This window comes from Carex rostrata, chromosome 11, assembly GCF_964058835.1.
Source record: "Carex rostrata chromosome 11, lpCarRost1.2, whole genome shotgun sequence".
NCBI lineage: Eukaryota > Viridiplantae > Streptophyta > Magnoliopsida > Poales > Cyperaceae > Carex > Carex rostrata.
In genome coordinates, this window is record NC_135928.1 from 9,772,214 (window position 1) to 9,796,912 (window position 24,699).

General features: G+C 37.4%; 1 protein-coding gene, 1 long non-coding RNA gene and 1 other non-coding gene across 3 annotated transcripts; 1 reads left to right on the top strand and 2 right to left on the bottom strand.

Annotated features, from left to right (window-relative positions):
* Positions 1–3,949: 3,949 nt before the first annotated feature.
* LOC144561777 (disease resistance protein RPS2-like) lies at positions 3,950–6,950 on the bottom strand. Its single transcript, XM_078310871.1, has one exon. It carries the CDS (start codon positions 6,872–6,874, stop codon positions 4,094–4,096), a length of 2,781 nt encoding a protein of 926 aa, XP_078166997.1. The 5' UTR covers positions 6,875–6,950; the 3' UTR covers positions 3,950–4,093.
* A 10,771-nt stretch (positions 6,951–17,721) lies between these two features.
* Positions 17,722–17,828, top strand: LOC144562494 (small nucleolar RNA R71). Its single transcript, XR_013514111.1, has one exon. It is a non-coding gene; the product is annotated as a small nucleolar RNA R71 (small nucleolar RNA).
* Positions 17,829–20,947: 3,119 nt separating this feature from the next.
* On the bottom strand, positions 20,948–22,344 carry LOC144562379 (uncharacterized). Its single transcript, XR_013514067.1, has 3 exons — positions 22,081–22,344; positions 21,713–21,932; positions 20,948–21,349 (listed from the first exon to the last, which is right to left on the bottom strand). It is a non-coding gene; the product is annotated as an uncharacterized LOC144562379 (long non-coding RNA).
* Positions 22,345–24,699: the final 2,355 nt, after the last annotated feature.

Genomic DNA, 24,699 nt, shown 5'->3' on the forward strand with positions numbered 1-24,699 from the left:
AGAGAAATGGTAGATCTGGAATAGGTGTCATTTAAATGATTGAGATTGGGGGGATCCCACAGGATCTAGGATTTTCGTCAAGAGAGAGAAAAAAAATATCGAATCGGGTTTAAATAGCTAATCGGATTTAAACTCATTAACTAATTGGGTACTCGATAAAAAAACAATACTTTGACTTGTATTTTTTAATACTCCGACTTGTAATTTCTAATGCTTTAACTTATAATTCTAATTACCAATAATAATTCATGAAATTTATTTTGATTTTAACACTAAATTTAACCTGAATTACAAATCAAATAATCAGAGGGAGGCAAAAAATTTCAAGAGGAGGACAAAATCGATCACTACCATTACATGTTGGGTCCGCCCACAGGTCTTTTGGATGGTAACTGGTAAGATAGAGGAATCTTCTCTCGGTTTTCTCATTAGAAAATCGTTTGAAAATTCAAGATCCTCATAATATGTCGTTGGAATGTGTTGGCGTATAAGCGTGTTTGATCATAAGCTAATCAATGACTTGTTTAAGAGATGAAGCAAGTAAGCTACGACCTTGACTTGGCCATGCATGTAGAAGAATTTTTTTTTTGTCTGTCAATATAATCCGTTTCTCACAAATAATAGCCTATCTCCAGTTCTAAAAAATGTTAAATTGAAACAGAATTCCATATTTTGACAAAATTCCAAATAGGCCTATCTCCAGTTCTAATTGCAAAAATATAATGGTCATTTTCTCACAAATAATGGCCTATCTCCAGCACTAGAAATTGTTTTTTTTTTTCTAGTAAAATTGGAAGTCAAATCACTCAACTACACATCTTTTAAATTAGAATTGAAAAGCATATTACAGAGCTAAATCAGACAGATAAAAATACCAGCACACCAAATTAATAAACCCTGTTTGAAAAACGGGAAGGCAAAAAATTCAATCTCTTCGCTATTTTTCACCGGAATCAAATTTTTTTATCCAAATCTAGCATAGCTGCCATCCTATCTGATCAATCAAAGCGCGACGATGAATAGATACAATTTTAGAGCATGACGGCGGTTGAAGAAGAGTGGATCCGATCATGAAGAGAGACATAATTAAGATGTTAGAGTGATTAAAAATGTATATAGGAGTAAGTGATAAGAAATTTAGAGTCATTTAGAGAATTTTGTAAGAATGAATGAATAGATTTGAAAATTAAAAATATTTAACTCGTTGTAAATTTTTTTTTATCAATAAAATTGTTAGTTAACATTTAAAGTTACTAACTTAAAAAAATATTAGCAGACCTAAAATATTTGAAGTCTTAAACAAACTTTTTGAATTATCAATTACATATTTGGAAATATTCAAATAAATTGTATAATACCGTAAAAAAAAAATTAATTCTTAACATACAATAAATAAGGAACAACTAACAGTTTCCGGCCCTCAGTCCCCCGAAAATTCCTGGACTTTTTACACTAATTTTATAAACAAGTTCATTAGATCCGGTAACACTATGAAAACAATCCTATAAACAAGTTCAATGGATGTTCTGCAGATGAAACCGCGTGATCCCAGATGAAAACGCGTGAAAGCGGTTGAAAACGCGTGGTCAACGAACAAAGTACAATTGAAGTACAATCGACAGTTAAACTAGGGACCACCTTTTGTGAACATACACATATTATCCTATTAACATACAAATATTATCCTGTGAACATACACATATTATCCTGTGAACATACATATATTATCTTGTGAACATACATATTGTACTTGAAATTATGACAGTTGAAAGCGCGTCGTTGCCGGTTATGGCAGTTGAAAGCACGTGGCCAAAAAAGTACTTCTTCCGTTACTGGCGGTTGAAAGCGCATCAGAACTAAGCTAAAAATGGAAGGTTTTTATACGCGGGAATTTTCAGAGGATTGTAGCCCGGAGAACGTTACCTTTTTCTCAATAAATAAAGCGTAATCTATAACCATTTACATATTAGAAAATGTTAAACTTTTGTACTAGTTTTACTGGTGATCAATTGAAATTAAAATATAACGATCTATATTTAACGGCATTTGTTGTAATAAAAATTTAAAATTTAAATGTTATGAAAATTAATTGACAAATAATCTACAAAAGAAATAATATGTCTAAAATGATTTGAGAATATGCTGTCCAAATTGTTAAAATAAATCGTTGTAAAAACATAATTTCACCCTAAATTAAAACCTCTAACCAAAGAATTCAAAACGGATGTATTCTGAAATCTGAATGATTTTAATGCTTTATTTTTTTTTCTCTCTTTGTTAATCATTTCTCAATTAGTATATTTGAATTCCATAATATAATCGGCTTGGATATCAAATTTTACATTTTTTTATTTTATTTTACTATTTTTTATATTATTTTTCAGAAATTCACTATTTTTCATAAAATCACCGCGTGCCGTGGTGGGCCCCCTTCTTCCTGGCCTTATCGGACTTTCCTTTTACTTCGATTTTATAAACATATGACAATAATAAAATTTGATTCAACTTTTAAGTGGGCCGAGGCTTTCCACCTACTGAAGTTAACTATTTTCAATTGCTTACCGTAAAATTGGGTCAAGGCCCAATAAGTATCTCGTCGGGCTGTAAATTGCAATAAAATAAACAGATTCAGAAATCAGAACTCAGAAGTAATCACTCCGATGGATCTATCAGTATGTGCAAAGTATTATTGCAGATCAAGCATACAGCGGTAAAATCAAACAACAAAATATTGCAAATAAGAAAATCAGCTCAACAGTTATTCTAGTGTTTTAGAATGCGATTTATACAGCCTCATATGCATTTACAGTCCCCAGCCTCATAAAATCCTCATGATTCTTATTTCTCATCCAAATTAAATTCCAGTCAAGTGGTTTGGACTTTGGATAGATGTTCCCAGCTTGATTTATAGGCTTTCAAGAGATGCATTTTTTTTTGGTTTGGAGGTGTGGGACTAAAAAGGATTGATTGTACCGGAGTCATCATGCCATGGTTTTTATCTTTTTTATTAGTGTTTACTTCATGCGGTTTCAATGCTGAGCGCCACATGGTTTGATTTTCTTTTGAACTAGGCTGATAGGGGTGAAAACGGAGCAGATTTGGAAAAAGCAGTGGCAATTGTTATATTTTTATTATTTTAATTACTTTTATTATGTAACGTGATATTTTAATGTTTGATTTGTCGTAACTATTATTAGACAATGTTGATATATGATGAATTTTTATTTTAATATAAAAAAGATATTTAACTTAGTAGTGCAACATGCCTTTGTATTTTCAAATCATTTTTATTGGTAATTTCATTTCCTACAGAGTACAAAAATAATCAAATATCATTTTTGCTAGTTACAAACATCGTGTGCCAACTGCCCGCTATCCGCTATGACATTTGCTCACTGCTATGAATCCGCTATCCGCTATTTAAACCGAATCCGTATCCTCCCAGGTACCTGACGGGTGAGAATCTGCTGCGATCCTACAGGATCGCAGGGTCCTGCGATTCCAATTTCAACCCTTCATTTATTACAGTGTGGGAATCTTAAAAAGAGATAGTTTTTGTGCACGAATATCAAAAAATATAAACGGCTGAGATTAGAATTGCAGGAACCCTGCGATCCTGTAGGATCGCATCGCAGCAGATTTATTTCCGGTACCTGACTGAACTTGATTGAAACGGACAGCTCAGATTTACTCTCAACACAGATGTTTAAATTGGCACCAATCTCAAAGCACAAATAATATTGCTCCTGTGCCATCCCGAGTAGTCCTTGGCTGAGAGTAAATCTGGGCTGTCCGTTTCAGTCAGGTTTAGTTAGGTACCTGAGAGGATACGGATCCTATTTAAACCTTTCCTCACAAATCAACCCATTTAGGAGGTCATGAATTCAAAACACATTATTTACCGTTGGGATTATGTGAAAATCTTCATATTCATTTCATTCAAAAAAACTGATCACTGCCAGAATATTTATTCAAATTAATTAATCAATAGAATTTTATTACAAACAAAAATTACAATCAGAACTACTGATAAACCATATTCTGCCAACACCAACAACTGAAATCCATTTATATACCCACACGAATCATGACTTCAAATTGCCATGAAGTACTTTTCCAGGCCACTTTTGGTTTCCATATTATCCCATTCTAGTGTATTCCACCATTCTGAAGAGCCCCGTATCTGCCAAAGTTTGATAATTTTGTGCCCATGGCTTACTGGTAATCTAACCAAATTTGGACAGTTTTGAACTCTAATAGTCTCCAGAGAAGGAAATTTACTGGGACTACAAATGCTCACCAGATTTTCCATGTCACTCAATATAACCGATCTTAATTTTGGAAACTGATCAATGTTTTCTGCAGATTCTTCATCAATCTTCTTCTTGTTTTCACTGATTTTTATTTCAGATGCCTCTTCAACCAGTGTTTGTATTTGTTCTTTTTCAGACATACCATTATTTCTGATTTGCATCCCATGCTCCTCCTTTTCTGACAAGTGCACCATTCCATTGCAACGGGATACAATGAGTTTCTCAAGTGATTCAAGCCTTTCAACCCAATTGAGATTTTCTAACTTGTGGCACTCATAGATTGTCAGTTCTCGGAGTCTTCTGAAATAATGTGGCAGTGATTTAACCAATATGGTGTCAAGATTGGGTAAATTCCAGAGAGTTAACACCTGCAGATTTGATACTCCACCGTCGTCTTGATCCATCACTAGTTCACTTAGTTTTGGACATGATTCAATGTAAAGCTCTTGAAGATGAACCATTTGATTGAAATCAGTACCATGGATAGATTTCATATGCGGGCAATCTGTTAGGCTCAATCGATGTGTCGATTTCGCCAAGGGGTCTGTCTTCTTCAACTTCTTCAGAACATCTTTGGTACAAATGGTAATTCCAAGAAATTTTAGTTCTTTCAAGGTATCCAAATTCAGGTTAGATACGTCATGAATACCATAGTGGCTCCGAAAAAGATTAAGGACCCGTAGCTTTAGTAATTTAGAACAATTGTCGTGAGTCTCCTTCAGTGCTTTTGTTAGACTTAAATCAAGGTATCTCAACTCTCCCAAGACTGAAAAATTTCCGGGTAGTTCTATAATTGGTGTCTGGCTTAGGTTCAGATGTTGCAACTGGCATAATTCATCACATTCAGGCAGCTCTTTTATACCAGTGTTTGAGAGATCGAGAATTTTGAGATTTTTCATGGATTTAAAGAATTTGGGACTGAGGCTTGTTAAATTTAGATTATTCTGGAGCAGCAAGGTTTCAAGGTTAATGCACTTGGGTGAAAAGGAAAGGTCTTTAATGTCATTAGACATGAGCGATATCCTCTCAGGCCCGTTCCATTGCTCGATATCCGGTGGGCTCTCAAGATTTTGACCAGATTGTACAAGGAAATTGTTCTCCTGTCTCGCTAACCATAGACCAAAGTGGCGAATTATATTATGCAGCCTTACCTTTAGTCCAGAGTTTGTTTCTTGGAGCAAACAGGCTGAAATTAGCTTTTTTATGATAATCCAAGAGCCTTTCCATGGCTGATTTGATGGTATGAAACCTTCAGCAATCCAGTAGTCCACAAGCTGCTCTTTCTTGATTGAACTGTACTCAGGGAACAGAGTACAGTAGAGAAAACATTTCTTGGTAGTTGAGTCGAGCTTGTCATAACTATACTTCAATGGTTTAAAGATCTGCTCGGCCACACCTCCAATTTCTCCCAAACCCATTTTTGTCGCTGTCATGGCATCTCTCCAGTCATTTGAGCTCTTTAGCCCGGCCACCGCACAGCTTATGACATTTATAGCAAGTGGCAAGCCCTGGCAGCTTTTAGTGATGGCTTCAGCTCGTCTCTTGATGGAATAACTAGATTTTATGGAACGCTGAGCATTATTAGTAAGATTACTAAAGAAGAGATCCCATGAAGCCTGGTCGTCTAGTAATTCCATCTTGATCAGGTTATGCTGCGCGCCCATCTGGATGCAGACATCCTGTTCGCGAGAGGCGAGAATGATCTTGTATCCATTATCGGTATTGGGTAATGGTATGCCGATATCTTCGAGCTGAAATTTCTTCCGAACATCATCTAACAGAATTACAAACCGCTTTTTTAACAGAGCCTTCATCAAAAACATGGCTCGAGCATCCTCGGTGTCTGTATCAACCCACGGCAATCCCAACCGATCGACGATTGTGCGTTGGATAACCTTCACATTGAGAATCTCCGAGTTGGATACATCAATCAAAATCACCGCATGTAAATCACTACAATCCGTGAGCTGATTATTGAATTCGTTTAGAAGAGTGGTCTTACCAGCCCCTCCCTGCCCCCACACACCAATGATACACCTCTCATGGTCCTGGAAGTATTTACGGAGCTGCTTTAGCATCGAATCCATGCCAAACGTCTTTGGTACTGTTATCCTATTTACCACATTAACTGGCAGATCAACACCAACATCTGTAAATTGCTTCTCTTCTTCTATCAGGCCTTTCACATACTCGAGCTTCTTTATAATTCGCTTCCCTAGCTTATGTCGGCGAGAGAGGTTGCACCCGCAGAGCATAAGCTTATCATATTCTTCCTCGAGTTTATCATATTCTTCCTCAAGTGATTTATCCATGATGGTGTCTTCTACTCGACTCAACCACAACTGAACTTGAGAATGAATACCCCTTTGCCTTTCGATTTCTCTGTCAACCTTTGTGTTTACTTCTGTTTGAACAGCTTGTAAGTTTTCTTTCGCAGTTTTGAGAGAGAACCAATTATCTTGAACGAAGAAGGAGCGAAATTCAGCTGCGACAGCAGCCGGCACGCCAATGGCATTCAAGCATTCGCATACCGAGCTACATAAGCTTATGCTGTCAGACATTGGGAACTAATTGAAAAGGGATGATGGTTAATTAGATTTTTTGAAAGTGGGTAAAAATATTATTTGTTTTAAATATTCCGTTGAGCTGTTTGTACTTATAATAGAATGGAGAACGCGGTTTAAATGCCATACACTTTTTCTTGCTAGGGACGAACAATGAATGGTTTGAAACCTTCAAGTTATCATGTATGAATAATTGATTGATTGATTTTGATTAGAGTGTTTCGACCAAGCAATGTTAAGAATTTTCATATACACGGAATATTGTAAACCATGTTTCGACATGGACTTGACTTGGCCAAATGTAAAGCATTCAAGAAAATCTGCTTACTTCGTTGTGGGGCCTCCAATATGGCCAGTTGCGTGTTTGAATTATATTATCATATATATGTAAATATATGTGCGTGTGTATATATGTGTATATATATTTTATATAGAGATGAGCTGCAGTGAGTTGCGAAGTAAAACGCGTTTCTACTTCACGCCGTATTTTTATTTTGAATGTTCAAACGATCGATCCGAATTGTTAGATGTTTAATCCATATTGAAATGTGCTTGGAGACCAAATTTTACATTTTTTGGAATTTTTTTACTATTTATTAAGCATTTTTTAAAATTGATGTTTTGTTGTGAACAGTAAAAAAAAAGTAAAATTTTCTGGACCATCAGATCAGTAACTTTCAAAATTGCTTAATAAATAGTAAAAAAATTCCCAAAAAAATGTAAAATTTGGTCTCCAAGCACATTTTATTGTAGAGATCACATCTAACGGTTTAGATCGACGATTTAGACTTTGAAATTGTAAAAAATTGCTTGTTGTAACTTGTTGTAACTCAAAAATTATTGTAACTTGATCCCTCATATATATATATATGAGAAAATGTTAATATGCTACGCGTAGCATAGAGGGCCTCCGTGCAACAGCTCAATATTTGAGTTTTCAAAATCCTAACGGTCGATCCGAACCGTTCAACATGATCTCCATATGAATATATACTTGCAAACCAAATTTTATATGTTTTACAATTTTTTTAGATAGGTATAAAATCATTTGATCTGAAAATTATATACCATTCAGATCAAGTGATTTTCTATCTATCTAAAAAATAGTAAAAAATTCTAAAAAATATAAATTTAGTTCTCAAGTACATATTCATATGGAGATCATATTGAACGGCTTGGATCGACCGTTAGGATTTTAAAAACTTAAATATTGAGCCGTTGCATAGAGGTCCTCTATGCTATGCATAGCACCGTAGCCAACTCCTATATATATGTATGTATGTATGTATGTACGTACGTGGGCTAATATGCTATGGGTTGCATAGAGGCCTCCCGTGCTACGGCTCAATATTTAACTTTTCAAAATTAAAATGGTCGATCCAAACCGTTCATCTTGTTCTCCATATTAATATGTGTTTGGAGACCAAATTTTACATTTCTTGGAAATTTTTTACTATTTTTTTAGATTTATTGAATATCGCTGTTTTTTATGGTTCAGATTTGTCTAAAAAACAACAATTTTCAATAAATCTAAAAAAATAGTAAAAAATTTCCAAAAAATGTAAAATTTGATCTCCAAACACATATTAATATAGAGAACAAGATGAACGGTTCGGATTAACCATTTTAATTTTGAAAAGTCGAATATTGAGCCGTAGCACGGGAGGCCTCTGTGCAACCCATAGCACCGTAGCCAAGTCCTATATATATATATATATAGGGATGGGCTACGGTGAGCCATGGAGTAAAATGCGTTTGTACTCCACGCTGTATTTTCAAATTGAAAATCCAAACGACCAATCCGAACGGTTAGATGTGATCTCTATATTGAAATGTGCTTGGAGACTAAATTTTACATTTTTTGGAGTTTTTTTTACTATTTATTAAGCATTTTTGAAAATTGTTGTTTTATTGTGAATAGTAAAAAACAGTAAAATTTTCTGGACCATTGGATCAGCAATTTTCAAAAATACTTAATAAATAGTAAAAAAATTCCAAAAAAAATATAAAATTTGGTCTCCAAGCACATTTCAATATGGAGATCATGTTGACCGGTTCGGATCGGTCGTTTGAATTTTCAAAATAAAAATATACTGCCATGGAGCACCAACGCGTTTTACTCCATGACTCACTATAGCCAATCCCTATATATATATATATGAGTATGGCTAAATTGCTACCGGTAGCACTTCGACCTAAGTGCTTACGGAGTCAAATTTTAGTATTTGATGTTCAAACAACAAATCGAAACTGTTAGATGTTCAATTTATATTAAAATATGATTGGAGACCAAATTTCGCATTTTTTTGAATTTTTTTACTATTTATTAAGCTGGTTTGAAAACCGCTTGACCTTGTAGCAAATAAACTCAAAACTTCTAAAATTCATGGATTTCAACGGTTTGAATTTAGCATTTGAAATCGATCCAATATACTTTTGGAGTTGTGCTCACCAAATCCTCTTAGTAAGCACATCACACCCTAGCTTTACTCTCCCCCTCTCTCTCTCTCTCTCTCTCTCTATATATATATATATATATATAAGTAAGTCTACCATACATTGTAATGCATAGGCATTTTTGTACAATGGATTATAAATCACCTGATTCAAAGTCCAAATAATTGATCCAAACCGTTCATATTGTTCTCCATATTAATATGTGTTTGGAGACCAAATTTTATATTTTTTGAAATTTTTTTTATTAAGTTTCTGTAGCATTGAAAAACAGCGGTTTTCAAACCATACTCATACTCATATATATATATATAGAGAGAGAGATGGGCTATGGTGCATTGCAATGTATGAACCCCCTTATGCATTGCACTATAAATCATGGATTTAAAGTCCAAAAGACCGATCCGAACCGTTAGATGTTTAATCCATATTGAAATGTGCTTGGAGACCAAATTTTATATTTTTTGCAATTTTTTTACTATTTATTAAGCATTTTTGAAAATTTGTGTTTTGTTGTGAACAGTAAAAAAACAGTAAAATTTTCTGGACCATCAGATCAGCGACTTTCAAAATTGCTTAATAAATAGTAAAAAAATTCCAAAAAATGTAAAATTTGGTCCCAAAGCACATATTAATATGATGAACAAGATGAACGGTTTGGATCGGTCGTTTGGACTTTAAATCCATAATTTATAGTGCAATGCATAAGGGGGTTCATGCATTGCAATGCACCATAGCCCATCTCTCTCTCTCTCTCTCTCTCTCTATATATATATATATATAGACTGTCTAATTTGCTGCCGACAGCACTTCGGCGAGGTGCTTACGGGGCTATATTTTATTATGTGATGTTCAAACAACAAATTCAAACCGTTAAATGTTTAATCTATATTAAAATCTACTTGGAGACCAAAATTTACATTTTTTTACTATTTATTAAGCTGGTTTGAAAACCGCTATTTTCAGTAAATTTCTGCAACATTGAAAATAGCGTTTTTCAAACCAGCTTAATAAATAGTAAAAAAATGTAAATTTTGGTCTCCAAGTAGATTTTAATATAGATTAAACATCTAATGGTTTGAATTTGTTGTTTGAACATGTTACATCTGAAAAAAAAATCGTAAAACGTTATAACGTTTTTCACTGTAAAACTTGATAAAAATGGCAATTTTATGAAGGTTGGATTCAATTAAAACGTCATAACGTTTTCAGAAAACGTTATAACGTTTTATACACTAAATTATGCATTTTATACACTATTTTCTACGTTTCTCACCAGCTGAATCGTTATAACGATTTACCAAAACGTTATAACGTTTTATCCGACAATGTGAGAGTCTATTTAGCAAAATTCTGTGTCTCTTTCTCTCTCACTCCGTCCCTTCTCCCTGCCTCTTGTGTGTTCCGCTAAAGAAAGAAGAAAAGAGAGAGAGGGCTTCCCCTTCCTCCAAAACTCTCCAAAACTCCCATGAAATCGAAGAAAGGAGCGAGAAATTGGTTGCTTCTCTCATCTAGCTCTCCCATTTGGTATTCCCTTCTCTCCTCTTTTCCCTCAAACTCCGAATTTCACCATTGTTAGGGTTTTTCGTTTTAAACCCGAGATTTGTGTTTGAATTGCTTGTAGACTAGCTCCTTGAGCCTCCTTGATTGTTTATGTGTCGATTCTTTTCCCGATTTCACCTTGATTTTGGATTTCCATTTCTAGGGTTTTTGGTACCAAATCTGAAATTTGTAAATGTTGTTGATCGGTTAGGCTAATCCGACCAAATAGACTTGTAATCGGTAAACCTCTCTCTCAACCTTGACATAGAGTGATTAGTTCAATTTTCGACCAAATTAGGGTTTAATTAATCGGCAAATTGAATTGTTACGAGAACCAAAATAGTGAGACGGTAAAGGAATTGTTACCAAATTGGAATTGTGTATGGTCTAGAGGACCCAAACGTGAATATGAGAATTGATAAGAGATGTTAAGTAATTAAGACCAATGAAGAAAAGATTGACACTAAAATATATAAATTTCATTAAGGAACGTATAAAGAGATTAATACAACTCAAGCAAGCATTCGAACAAAGGTAAAACAAGGGTACATGTAATATAGGTGTAGGCTCGGTCAAGCAAGACTTTGCGGGACATTTCGAGACGTCTGATCCACAACTAAGCGGTACGCTCGTCGTAATCAGGTGCGGGATTCTTGGACTTGTTTGATATCTCATTTTCAGGAATTAAACTGTTTATTCGTTTGTCATGTTGAATGCTTAATTGTTGCATACTTTGAAATTCATGCTGCATATTGATTCTTGCATAAATGAGAATGATTGAATTGTTCGGTTAAGGTTATTTGGCATGTTGGTATGGTTATTAATTGATTAGTTCTATTAATTGTTCTATACGTGAATGAATCTGCCAGACCGACCTGTTTAAGTGGTTGGATTAAGGTGACGCTGCTGACTTATGCGTTGACCTGTTATGAATTTGCCAGACCGACCTGTTTAGGTGGTTGGATTAAGGTGACGCTGCTGACTTATGCATTGACCTGTTATGAATTTGCCAGACCGACCTGTTTAGGTGGCTGGATTAAGGTGACGCTGCCGACTTATGCGTTGACCTGTTATGAATTTGCCAGACCGACCTGTTTAGGTGGCTGGATTAAGATGACGCTGCTGACTTATGCGTTGACCTGTTATGAATTTGCCAGACCGACCTGTTTAGGTGGCTGGATAAGGTGACGGTGACCTATCCGTTGACCTGTTTAATGAATTTTCCAAGGCTAATAGCCGACTTTGGTTCTATTTGAATGAAATTGCAAAGTTGAGCAGTATGGCTGACTTTGATTCCGCGTGATTGCATTTTTGTCAAGTTGACCTGTATAGGTGACTTGTAACCAGACCTTAGGAAATGGTTAAGCCAAACAGCTACAGATGGGTGTCAGATAAAGGGTCCAGCTCGGTGGGCCATCTGTAGGTGCCAGTAACCCTACAGATGTGGGTTTGATAAAGGGTCCAGCTCGAAAGAACATCTGTAGTTGTTACAAGCTCTAATGTGTCGAGTTAAGCCAAATATATATTGTGTTTGAAATTCACCTTGGAAATTCCGTGAACCGTGATCCGGTTTTATTATTTGTTGTCGAGCATGCGCATTCCTTTTTATAATTATGAATATGAATTGATTTGAATTGCTATGGTTTGGGTTTCATTTTTGAATATGGAATTTGATTGCAAGTCCAATAATCTAACTGTGGCAAATTTCGTACTGAGAATTTATTCTCACCCACTCCCTTTGGGTCATTTTCAGGTGTATTACACGAATACAGAGAGACGGTTCTGGATTGCATCTGACAGCATAACCACATGAAATTGGGGATTTGGGTGGTTGAAACTGACAGGATGCGGGAGACAATTCTAAATTATAGTTTGTTGTATTCTGTCAGATAAATCTTGTAAGGAATAAAGGGATGTGGTTATTATGTAATGGTGTTATTGGTAATCCATATAAAAGATCCACTGCCTTGCGTATATATATGTCTTAATAAATATACGCGGCAGGCTGTTATATCCTGGATTTGGGGTGTGACAGAATATCACATAATAAAATATAGCCCCGTAAGCATGTTCGCTTACAAAAGTATGCTACAAAGTTTCAGGTACAGCTAGCTGTACCAGTTTAAAACTTGAATCAACTCTCGTCTAAGACTGCAAGTGCACAGTCCTATCCGTATAGTATAATAAGGTATCGATCCTCAGGGACGGTATAATTCGACTCTAAATTCTTACTAATCTGAGTTAGGTACTAGAAGTGTAGAAAGTTGGGTTTCGTTTGTTTATATTCTCTAATTTCAAGTGACAATTCAATTAACAATAAATGAAAGCAATTAAAGGTTTTGGTTTTGAACAATGATAAAAGGCGTTCCCAGGGTTTCAGGTTTCATCCCAATCTCTGGCCACTCTGGACTTGTCATGCGACTCGCATTATCTCTGATGCGACCCGTATGACGCGACTCGCATCATCTTTGATGCGGGTCGCTTGGCCCTCGAGCTGAGCTGACATGTGTTCGTATCTAAGTTGATTTCTTGTGCGAGGCTTCAACCTGTAGCTCTCACCTACTGGTATCTAACCTAAATTGATTGTCTGGTTTGCTAGAAGTATCCATAACCTTTTGATAATGGAAAGTTCACCTCTCGGCTACTATTGATCTTAGATCTACCTCACATACTCAATCACAATTGCAAGAAACGTCAAGGTCAAATTACTAGAAGAGATACTATAGACATCTAACAGTAGACAATCAAGAATCAATCAAGCAATCAAAATCAAGCAATCAATGAATACTCAAACAAAGAATCACACAAGTTCAAACTTAGATCAAAACAACATGCAACTCAAAGACAAAGTTTAGAGACTACATCCTAACCCTAGGAACTAAAGATCTACTCAAACATGATAAAAGAAAGCATAAAAGAGGGGAGAAGAGAAAAGACCATGATGAAGCTCGAAGATCCAAGGTGGATTGGAGAGGATCTTGCAATCTTCTCTTCTTCTCCAAGCGATCTCCAATCTCTCTCTTCTTTCTTCATCAACACTCCAATTCTTGAGGTTTTGAATCTTCCAATTCGGAACCCCCTCCCTGGTAGCAGGGGTGGTCTATTTATAGACATTTCAAAACGAGTGCTTCAATTCTGGGCCTTAATTGGGCCTTTGCTGTCTGCTCTGGAAGCTCGCGATGCGACCAACGTCAGGTCTGATGCTACCCGCATCGACTCTGATGAGGGTCGCGTCAGATGTAATGAGGGTCGCGTGCAGAGTCTCAGAATTCAGTAACTTCCCTGATTTCACCTGTTTTCTGCAAAATAAGAATGAAATCGCAGCAGTACCACATTCTATGAATATTCAATGTAAAATACGCGATTTGGTGATTTAAAACGCAGATTTTGGTACAAGAATTGGTCGGAACAATAGATCAAATATGGAGATATCAAATTCCCCCAAGCTGAACTCTCGCTTGTCCTCAAGCAAAGATCTGTTCTTTGTTACCGGGTTGGACTCTAAATGCAAGTTAAGTTCCTAAATGTGAAAATTTACATGAGTTGCTTAAATCAAGAATCTCGAGAATCTTTATGGTATGATTTGGACTTTCCTTGATCAATTTTGATTCACCCCACAAATTGACTAATCAAACTTCAATTTCTAGAATGTTTTAATACTTGCAAAGCTGAATACTCGAATTGATCAATCTATCATTCTTTTACTAAAATCAAGCTCTCATTTGTGAAGATTTTCCCTTTTTCTCCCCCAAGCTTGGAACAAGCTTAGGTTAGCAAGTCGCGGACTTCGTGTGTTGATATATGCAAAAGTTATTTTTCTTTTCTAAATTTGGGAGACGAGCTCAAAGGCGCCCAATATGACTTATTGCCAGTACTCTTATTTTCTCCATCCTTTTTTTTTAATTTGGGAGACGAGCTCAAAGGTGCCCAATAGGACTTATTGCCAGTACTCTTATTTTCTCCATCTTTTTATTTTTTTATTCTTTTGCTTTTGCACATATACCATGAATACACACATCCATTGGTATTCATTCATATCAATGAATATCCAAATCTATCTTTATTTAAAATCCTCATTTCCCTATTTAAAAGGCACAGTTTAGTTTCAAAAATTGATTTTCGATACAATTCAAGTTTTCATCCTTTCAAGTTCTCAAAACAACCCTTCCTAATCAGTTCTTTGATCAATTATGAGGTTAGTTCTAATTTTTCAAAGTCATCCAAATCACAACCAAAATTGTTCAACAAGTCCTTAACCCAAGCAATCACACAAATTTATCACCTAAAAATGCAAATTTTGGAAAAAGAAACATGACCTAAATGCAGATACATTTTTCTTCTATTCACCCCCCAAGCTTGAATGAAGCATTGTCCTCAATGCTTGAATTCACACAAGAAAAAGTAAATAGAAGAAAATATGGAAACTAACCAAACATGGAGTGAAGGGTGAGGCGGGGGCGCCTCACTGGTTGGTGGAAGGTGGATCAGGCGGTTCTGGGCGGAGCGCCCACTTCAGAGGTGTATGGACCATATGCTGGTTTGCTGGTAAAGTCCTGAGCTTGCATGTGGCTGAATGAGTGCCTATCACCTTCTCGATCAAGTCCTCAATCACAATTTGCTGAGCTTTCAAATCCTCCAAGATTATGAGGATGTGAGCTGGGTTGAGGCCTGCATTTAAAATCACATGACAGGATTTATTTGGGCCTAGGAACTCATACCTGAGGTTAGCTGGAAGAGGCTTGAGTTCAGGAGTCGGCGGCTCTGTGTGGGTCTTGACACGGTCTGCGTCAGGTTCACTCGGGTCGCGTGAAGACCTCGCGTCAGCTTCATCAGATCCTCGTTATCTGTTTTCCAGGCCTTCAGACTGTGGCACGCGACCCGCGTGGGATTCATCCGGCCCGCGTCCTAGTTCATCCAGATCGTCAAAATTTGCTTTTGCTGCACACATCTTCTCCTGCAAATTATCCAAATAATCAGAATAATTACTCATTATTCGTGTATCGGATCCATCTGGTCTGTATTGCCTACGAGATTGTTCTTTGGCCAATTGATCGACCGCATCAAGCCAGCTGCATGTTTCTGTTTCGGAGGGACACTTCATAGCTCGGTTGAGATTAAACTCCACTTTCTCATCTCCAATCCGCAGAGTCAGAGTTATGTTCTCCACGTCAATGAGTGTTCGAGCTGTCTTCAAGAATGGTCGTCCCAGAATGATAGGGATTTTCTTGTCCTCCTCCATCTCCATCACCACAAAATCAACAGGGACATAGAACTTACCGACTAGAACTGGCACATCCTCCACTATGCCAAGTGGTACCCTGACAGAAGAATCAGCAAGCTGTAGAGTCATGCGCGTGGGTCTGAGCTTGCTTACTCCTATGCGCTCAAAGATGGTGCATGGCATGAGACTCACGCTGGCCCCTAGGTCACACAGGGCTCGCTTGATGGTAGCTTTCCCAATTTTGCAAGGAATTGAGAATTTACCAGGGTCCTCTAGTTTGGGCGGGAGCTTGCTACTAAAGATTGCACTGCACTGCTCTGTGAGTTTCACCTTTTTGTGCTCCTCCAAGCTTTGCTTGTTGGAAAGGATGTCTTTGAGAAACTTGGCATAGGTGGGCATTTGGGTCAAAGCCTCGATGAATGGAATCGTGATGTGCAATCCTTTAAGAACCTCGACAAAATTAGCGAATTGTGCATTCAATTTGGTCTCAGCTAATCTTTGAGGGAAGGGTACATGTAGTCTGTATGGAGGTGGCTTCTCAGTCTCCTTCTTTTTCTGACTCTCAGACTCACCTGACGCGGGTCGCGTGTCTGGGATGTGGGTCGCATTTACTGGCTCTTCAATTGGTGATGCAGGTTCAGTTGATCCTACGCGACCAGGACTCACCTTTTCAGAGCTTGATGCGAGTCGCATCTCTGGTACGCGGGTTGCGTCAGGTGGAATCTGATCAGTTGGGTTGGTTGGTCCTTCATACTGGGTCCCACTTCACAGTGTGATCGATTTGACCTCTCCTCTGGGGTTGGGTTCTAGTTGAGCAGGTAACTTTCCAGGTTGAGGTTGGCTTGAGATGACTATGTGACTCAATTGCTCCAGCAACTTATTTTGAGCAGCCATTTGAGAAGACATAGATTGCATCTGTTCCCACATGATTTGATTCATTTTCCCTTGCTCGTGCATGAAGTCACTCGAATAAGGTGCCACATGTGGTTTGGAGAGACCGGATTGAGGTGCTTGGTTATCCTGATTGGGGAAGGAAGCATTCTGGTAGAAGTTCACGTTGTTATTGTTGTTGCTTCCAGAAGGGTTGTTCCAGTTGTTGTTGTCAGAGGGGTTATTGAAAGGGGGTCTGGGAGCATTGTTGAATGGCGCAGGGTTATTCTGATTCCACCTCCAGTTTTGTTGCTCAATAGGGTCCTTGGAGTAAGAACGGTTGAAGGGAGGTTTTGGAAAGAATGAAGGTTCATTGTTGATGGAGTTGACCTGCTCGATCTCCTCTTCAGCTTGCACCAATGAACATTGCTCGTAAGCGTGCCTTTCGTCACCACACATGACACATGCTTGCGGCTGCTGCTTGACTGCTTTCACACTTAGCTTGTCCATTGCCCTTTGCATAGCATCCAACTTGGCGGTTAGAGCAATGATTTGATCGACTTCGTACTTGCCTCCACCTCTGGGTCGGGTATTGTCTCTGCCGGACCATTGTTGATTCTGTGCCATGTTGTCAATCAGGTTCATGGCCTCCAGAGGTTCCCTTGACATTAACGCCCCACCTGCAACTGCATCAACAGAAGTGCGAGTGCTCTCAGTTAGACCATCATAGAATGTTTGAATCAACAACCAATCAGGAATACCATGATGGAGACAAGAGTATTGCAATTCCCTAAACCTTTCCCATGCCTCATTGAGGGGTTCATCAGACCTCTGCCTAAAACTGGTCCGTTGGTTCCTTACCTTGGCGGTTCTTTTGTAGGGGAAAAACCTAGTGAGAAACAACTTAGATAATTCCCTCCAATTGGTAATGGAATCCCTTGGTAACGACCCTAACCATTTCTTGGCTTTGTCCCTAAGAGTAAAAGGAAATAAAGCGAGTTTGGTGTAATCAGCTGTCGCCCCATTGGTCTTGATGGTTGTGATGCACTCGAGGAAGGTTTGGAGATGAGCATGTGGATTCTCGTGATCCATTCCATTGAACACATTCTGCTGAACCATGTTGACAACTCCTGGGTTGAAATTCGGTTGTTGTCCGGGAATTCTTGGTAGTCTGATCGCGCCTCTGACATCTCCAGCCCTCGGCACATTAAACTCTAGTAAGGTTCTTGGCATGAAGACATCCATGTTGTCATCAGACTGGTCCGTAAAGTCTTCCCTTTCTCTATCTCTGATTTCTGCATCCCTGTCCTCCCTGCTCGGATGTTCTGACATTGTCTCTGTGGCGCGAGTCTTTTCAGAAGTAATGCGGGTCGCGTCAGTCGTGACTCGAGTCGCGTCGACTTCGATGCTGGTCGCGTCAGCTGATGACTGAGCAGGAACAGTGTCGTCTGGAGGAGTGTCGTCAAAAAACGGTCCTCTGCTCCTCAGTCGGTAAGTCAGCTTGTATTTACCTGCAGGAGGGGGAATGAAAGCCAGTTTTTAGTAATAAGGAAGTAAAGCAAAAGAAAAGAAAAGATACAGATTAAAATCTAGATTAACTAAGATAAGCAAAAATCTAGAAAAGAATTACTAGCCGTCCCCGGCAACGGCGCCAAAAACTTGTTCGCTTACAAAAGTATGCTACAAAGTTTTAGGTACAGCTAGCTGTACCAGTTTAAAACTTGAATCAACTCTCGTCTAAGACTGCAAGTGCACAGTCCTATCCGTATAGTATAATAAGGTATCGATCCTCAGGGACGGTATAATTCGACTCTAAATTCTTACTAATCTGAGTTAGGTACTAGAAGTGTAGAAAGTTGGGTTTGGTTTGTTTATATTCCCTAATTTCAAGTGACAATTCAATTAACAGTAAATGAAAGCAATTAAAGGTTTTGGTTTTGAACAATGATAAAAGGCGTTCCCAGGGTTTCAGGTTTCATCCCAATCTCTGCCCTCTCTGGACTTGTCATGCGACTCGCATCATCTCTGATGCGACCCGTATGACGCGACTCGCATCATCTTTGATGCGGGTCGCTTGGCCCTCGAGCTGAGCTGACATGTGTTCGTATCTAAGTTGATTTCTTGTGCGAGGCTTCAACCTGTAGCTCTCACCTACTGGTATCTAACCTAAATTGATTGTCTGGTTTGCTAGAAGTATCCATAACCTTTCGATAATGGAAAGTTCACCTCTCGGCTACTATTGATCTTAGATCTACCTCACATACTCAATCACAATTGCAAGAAACATCAAGGTCAAATTACTAGAAGAGATGCTATAGACATCTAACAGTAGACAATCAAGAATCAATCAAGCAATCAAAATCAAGCAATCAATGAATACTCAAACAAAGAATCACACAAGTTCAAACTTAGATCAAAACAACATACAACTCAAAGACAAAGTTTAGAGACTACATCCTAACCCTAGGAACTAAAGATCTACTCAAACATGATAAAAGAAAGCATAAAAGAGGGGAGAAGAGAAAAGATCATGATGAAGCTCGAAGATCAAAGGTGGATTGGAAAGGATCTTGCAATCTTCTCTTCTTCTCCAAGCGATCTCCAATCTCTCTCTTCTTTCTTCATCAACACTCCAATTCTTGAGATTTTGAATCTTCCAATTCGGAACCCCCTCCCTGGTAGCAGGGGTGGTCTATTTATAGACATTTCAAAACGAGTGCTTCAATTCTGGGCCTTAATTGGGCCTTTGCTGTCTTCTCTGGAAGCTCGCGATGCGACCAGCGTCAGGTTTGATGCTACCCGCATCGACTCTGATGAGGGTCGCGTCAGATGTGATGAGGGTCGCGTGCAGAGTCTCAGAATTCAGTAACTTCCCTGATTTCGCCCGTTTTCTGCAAAATAAGAATGAAATCGCAGCAGTACCACATTCTATGGATATTCAATGTAAAATACGCGATTTGGTGATTTAAAACGCAGATTTTGGTACAAGAATTGGTCGGAACAATAGATCAAATATGGAGATATCAACTTGTGATCAATATGACCACTATTCTTCAACTTGTGAACGGAGGAAAGGGGCTGATGCTATGGATAATAAACCAACTGGAGACTAAAGAGCATAATTGAAGAATGAAATGTTTAGCTTAATTTTTATTGTTCTTTTCAAGGTCAAGTTTATGTTGTTAATGTAATAGTTTGACTTTTGCATAACTGAAGACTATAGAAAACAATTTCCTATATAAGATGTCATAATTATAATTATAAGTTTGGTTCAGTTTTTTTTAGCTGTTATAAATTTTTTTTGTTATTTTTTTGTTCATTATGTTGCAACTTTATTATTATCTGTTTTTCAGTCATTTGGCAAATTCACCAACTTTATGGGGGCTTAATGCAAAGTTTCTGTTGAATTTTTTTTAGCTATTATAAATTCCTTGTTATTTTTTTTGTTCGTTATGTTGTAAGGACTATTACTTTTGGCTGTTATAAATTCCTATTATGAACTATTTTGAGAAGGATTTGGTTGATATTGTATTTTAATGTGGGATAAGGACTAAATGGTAAAAGATGCAGCTGCTTGTCAGATCCTTAATTTCGATTAATATGTCATAGAAAGAATATTTTAGATGTAATGATAGGAATATTTTGTGAATTTGTGTTGTATGAAGACGATTAAATATGTCTTTTAATGAAACTGTGATTTTTATGAATACCGATTATGTATTTTCATTGTTTATTTTTATGTGCTTGGTTGATTAAGAACTGCTTATCTTTATGTGTTTCTATTTTGAAACTTTACAAGTTCTTATTTCAACATTTTCTTTCCGAGGAACTTTTTAATTTCTAGTTGTGTATCACTTGGCAATTGGCATCATTTGCTTTCAATTACTAAGCTTCAGGTATGCACAAGATAAAGAGTTTGAGATGAATTGTCATCTTCTTCCAAACTTGATCATATATCTTCAAGCTAGTATGAGTATGTTGATATTAAAAGTGATATCATAAGTGACATTTACAAGGCAAGTGCCCATTTGCATTAGCAAAATTGTTAATTACATCATCTAGTTTTGAAACCCCACTGATGACAGAATTACCCACTAGAACTAATACTCCTGGCTACTGGTATATGTACCAGCACACACAAAACTAAACCTAAAATTGATCTTCAAGCAGCTTACCTCAACACAAAACTATGTCAGTTAACAAAACATTCAATTAACAGAATGACTGGCTTTATTTAACAACTACTAGATAACTTCAATTACGCTACTCTATTGGATCTACTGCTGCTCCTCCTGTCAGGTTTGGGTTGACCGCTTCCACCATTTGAGTATCCTCCTGGCTGCACTCATGAATGGAAATGCTCTCCAAGCTCTAAGGCAGCACAACTAACAAAAAAAAAAAGCTATATTTATTAAAGGTAAAGTCATAGCAGTAGGCAAAATATCTTCAAAGCTACTCCAAAATATCTCAAGAGTCTTAAAATGTAGATTATGCAAAACAAAAAGTCAGCATGAAGCGAGCAAATATAAGCAATTTGTGTTTTCTCATTCAACACCAGCAATTTGTGTTTTTCCAATTACTTAATAGTCCCGATCTTAAAAGGAGAATTTTCAGTTTGACAAATTTTGAAACAAAACAATAAAAAAAAAATCAAATCTGATGAACAAAAAGAAATAACTTGATTATGGGTTGATATCAATCACGAAAGGAAATAATTTCAAATATATGGCCTCCAAATCTCCAATCACCTATAAATTTGGTATACATGTGCATCGTTGGGGTCGGGGTCGGTGTCAAAACGGACAGGAGGGTCGACGGGGTGGAGGCAAGCATCGGGGTTGGGGCCGATAGGGGCGCATAGCTGGCGGAAAGGGTGCAGCTTCCGCTCCAAAGAGTCGAGAGAGGAGGGAGGAGCAAGAAGGTGGAGCTACGTCTAGAGAGAGGGAGACAGATCTTTTCATTATTTCTCTTCGATTTAAAATTTCATGTAAGAAAAAAACAATATTAGTTTGATCAAGTTAAATTCCATGTGCCATGCTTTTTATGCCCTTATTGACCGCTAAAATAAATTGTTACTAAGTTAGATGGTTATTGCTCAATTTAAAAATTAGATTACCTCAATTCTTTGAGATTTTGGCGGTGAAGTAAAGCATTGAGATTTTGGCGGTGAAGACTTGACTTCATCCATGACCGATTGCAAAGTAGAATTAGCGAATTCACATTCGCTGGCGAGAGGAGAGAGCGCGCTCGCGACTGTATCTGTCGGAAGAGACGAAGAGACGCGATCAGCCATTTTTGGTAAGAACTGGAGACCGACTGCCAAAAAAGAGAACCGGAGAGACCTAATCGGATGAAGCGCGCGTCTAATTTAGAAACGAAAAGTCACGGACAAAGACAATCTGAACCTCTCATCTAAAATTAGATGTGTTGTTGAGATTTTGGGAGAGAACTGGGGCATAATTATTGGGGCATTTGAGCCCTCCTCATATATATATATATATATATATATATATATATATATATATATATAAGAAAAGTACAATTAAGTTGCTTTAACGAAGTACCAGAGCGTCAACTAATTTACCTATTAGTAAAATCATAAGCAAGAAATTATATATATAATACTGGACATGTTCACCTGATCGGTTTTTACAATGTGCTGTCCCTTTAAAAAAAGGAAGTTATTATAAACTGTTTTGAACTCTATATATAATAACATTTTTTTTCTTTATATAATTCAAAATTCAAAATGCTGCAATATCTTGCTTGTTTATTTTCTTCAATCTAGCGAAATTGCTCTGTTACTTCCACGGTATGAAGAGATTTTCTGACAACAACAAAATGCAGGATTGCTTATTGGACCATAAATTTTGTTTAAAAGAAAATAGGGGCTTAATTGTGTAAAGACAAATTGGTAATATTGCAATCAATGGGGCCAAATAAAAAATAAACTTATTAATTAATTGATAATTCTATCAGTAAAAGAATTAGAAAAACGTTGGTACTCTGTGATTGGAACTAATAAGCAAAGAAACAATATATATTATTTAGTATTTTTTTTAGAAACAATATATATTAGTCCAGAGTTTTTGTATGTGGAAGTCCACCGCATACTGCGTACTACTTATGAAGATGGGTACAAAATTCAATGATCTGAATTTGAGTAGTTTTTGTAAAATACTTAATATATATAGTAAAAAAAATTCAAAAAAAAAATGTAAAATTTCATCTACAAGCACATTTTATCGTGGAGATCATATTAAACTATTTGGTTCGACTATTTGAACTTTAAAAATGTAGAAAATGGTTGTGGTAACTCAAAATTGTGGTAATTGGATCCCTCCTCTCTCTATATGTTACGTTACGAAATTTTAACAATTAATTTTTAATGATTTAAAAGCAAGAATCGAAAATCGTGCTAACAAAATGAAAGTTTAAACCTTAATTAAGGTTCCTCTAAATAAGTAAGTCAAGTGTGAATCGAAACCGCGTTGAAATTTCGAGAATTTGAGACTTTATAGGCTCAGTGGGTCCGCACTGGTGGTGAGTGCGGGTGGCTGACCCGCACTGGCCTCTGTTTGCCTTGGATTGTTGTCTGAATTTCTCCTCAGTGCGTCCGCACTGGTGTGAGTGCTGATGGGTGACCCACACTGATTCCAATTTCTCTTTTCCTCCAATTCTGACCAAGTCCTGAGTGCGGGTGACTGACACGCATTGAAATTGAGTGCGTCCGCATTACGCTCAGACATTTCCTTTGTTCAGTGCCGTTTTCATGAAAATTTGACTAAGTATGGAGTGCGTCCGCACTGATGGTGAGTGCGGGTGGATGACCCGCACCGACACCTGTTCTTTTCCTCTGGAAGGCGCTGGAAAGCTCAGCTGCTGAGTGCGTCCGCACTCAAATCCAGTGCGAATGGGCGACCCGCACTGGATGATTTGAGGGTTTATTTGCATAATTCATGCTCTCTCTCTCTCTCTCTCCCACTTCATTTCTTTCACATATTTGAGTGAAATTCCGCCAAGAGAGAAGAAAAAGAGAGAGAGAGTTTCCCTTCCCTCTCTAACCCCCGATTGTTGCGAGAAATCGAAGCTGGAACCGAGTAAGCGCCCGTGAATCTCTCCTAACTCTCCGATTCGGTATTCCTTTCTCTCATTCTCTCTTTCGAAACCTCGAATTTTCTCGATTTCTCAGATTTTCGTTTTAAACTCGATATTTGTGTTCAAATTGCTCGAGGATTAGTTCCTCTACACTCCTTGCTTGTTTATTTGTCAATATTTTTCCCGATTTCCTTCCGATTTGTGGATTTTGATTTCTAGGGTTTCGTGCCAAAACTGAAATCGGGCATAATCGTGAATTGATTTGTTTAATCCAACCGATTAGACTTGCAATCGGTAGGGTTACCTCTTGACCTTGAAATTCTAGAACGTTTAACGGTTAATTTGAGGTTTTGACCAAATTAGGGTTTAACCAATCGGTAAATCGAATTGTTACGAGAACTAAATTGGTGAACTAGTAAATGAATTGTTACCAAATTGAGATCGTGTATGGTCTAGAAGACCCAAATGGAAATTGTGAGAAGTTAGAGATTTTAAAGCAAGAAAGAGGAATAGGAAAGCATAAACCCTAATATAACTCGAGTGAATACCTCGATCATAAACCAAAGTTAAACCTAGTATACGTGTAATATAGGTGTGGACTCGATCGAGCAAGACTTCGCGGGGCAATTCGAGACGT

Bases quoted from the DNA above. Each gene is read 5' to 3' on its own strand.
- LOC144561777 (XM_078310871.1), bottom strand. From the start codon at position 6,874: ATGTCTGACAGCATAAGCTTATGTAGCTCGGTATGCGAATGCTTGAAT.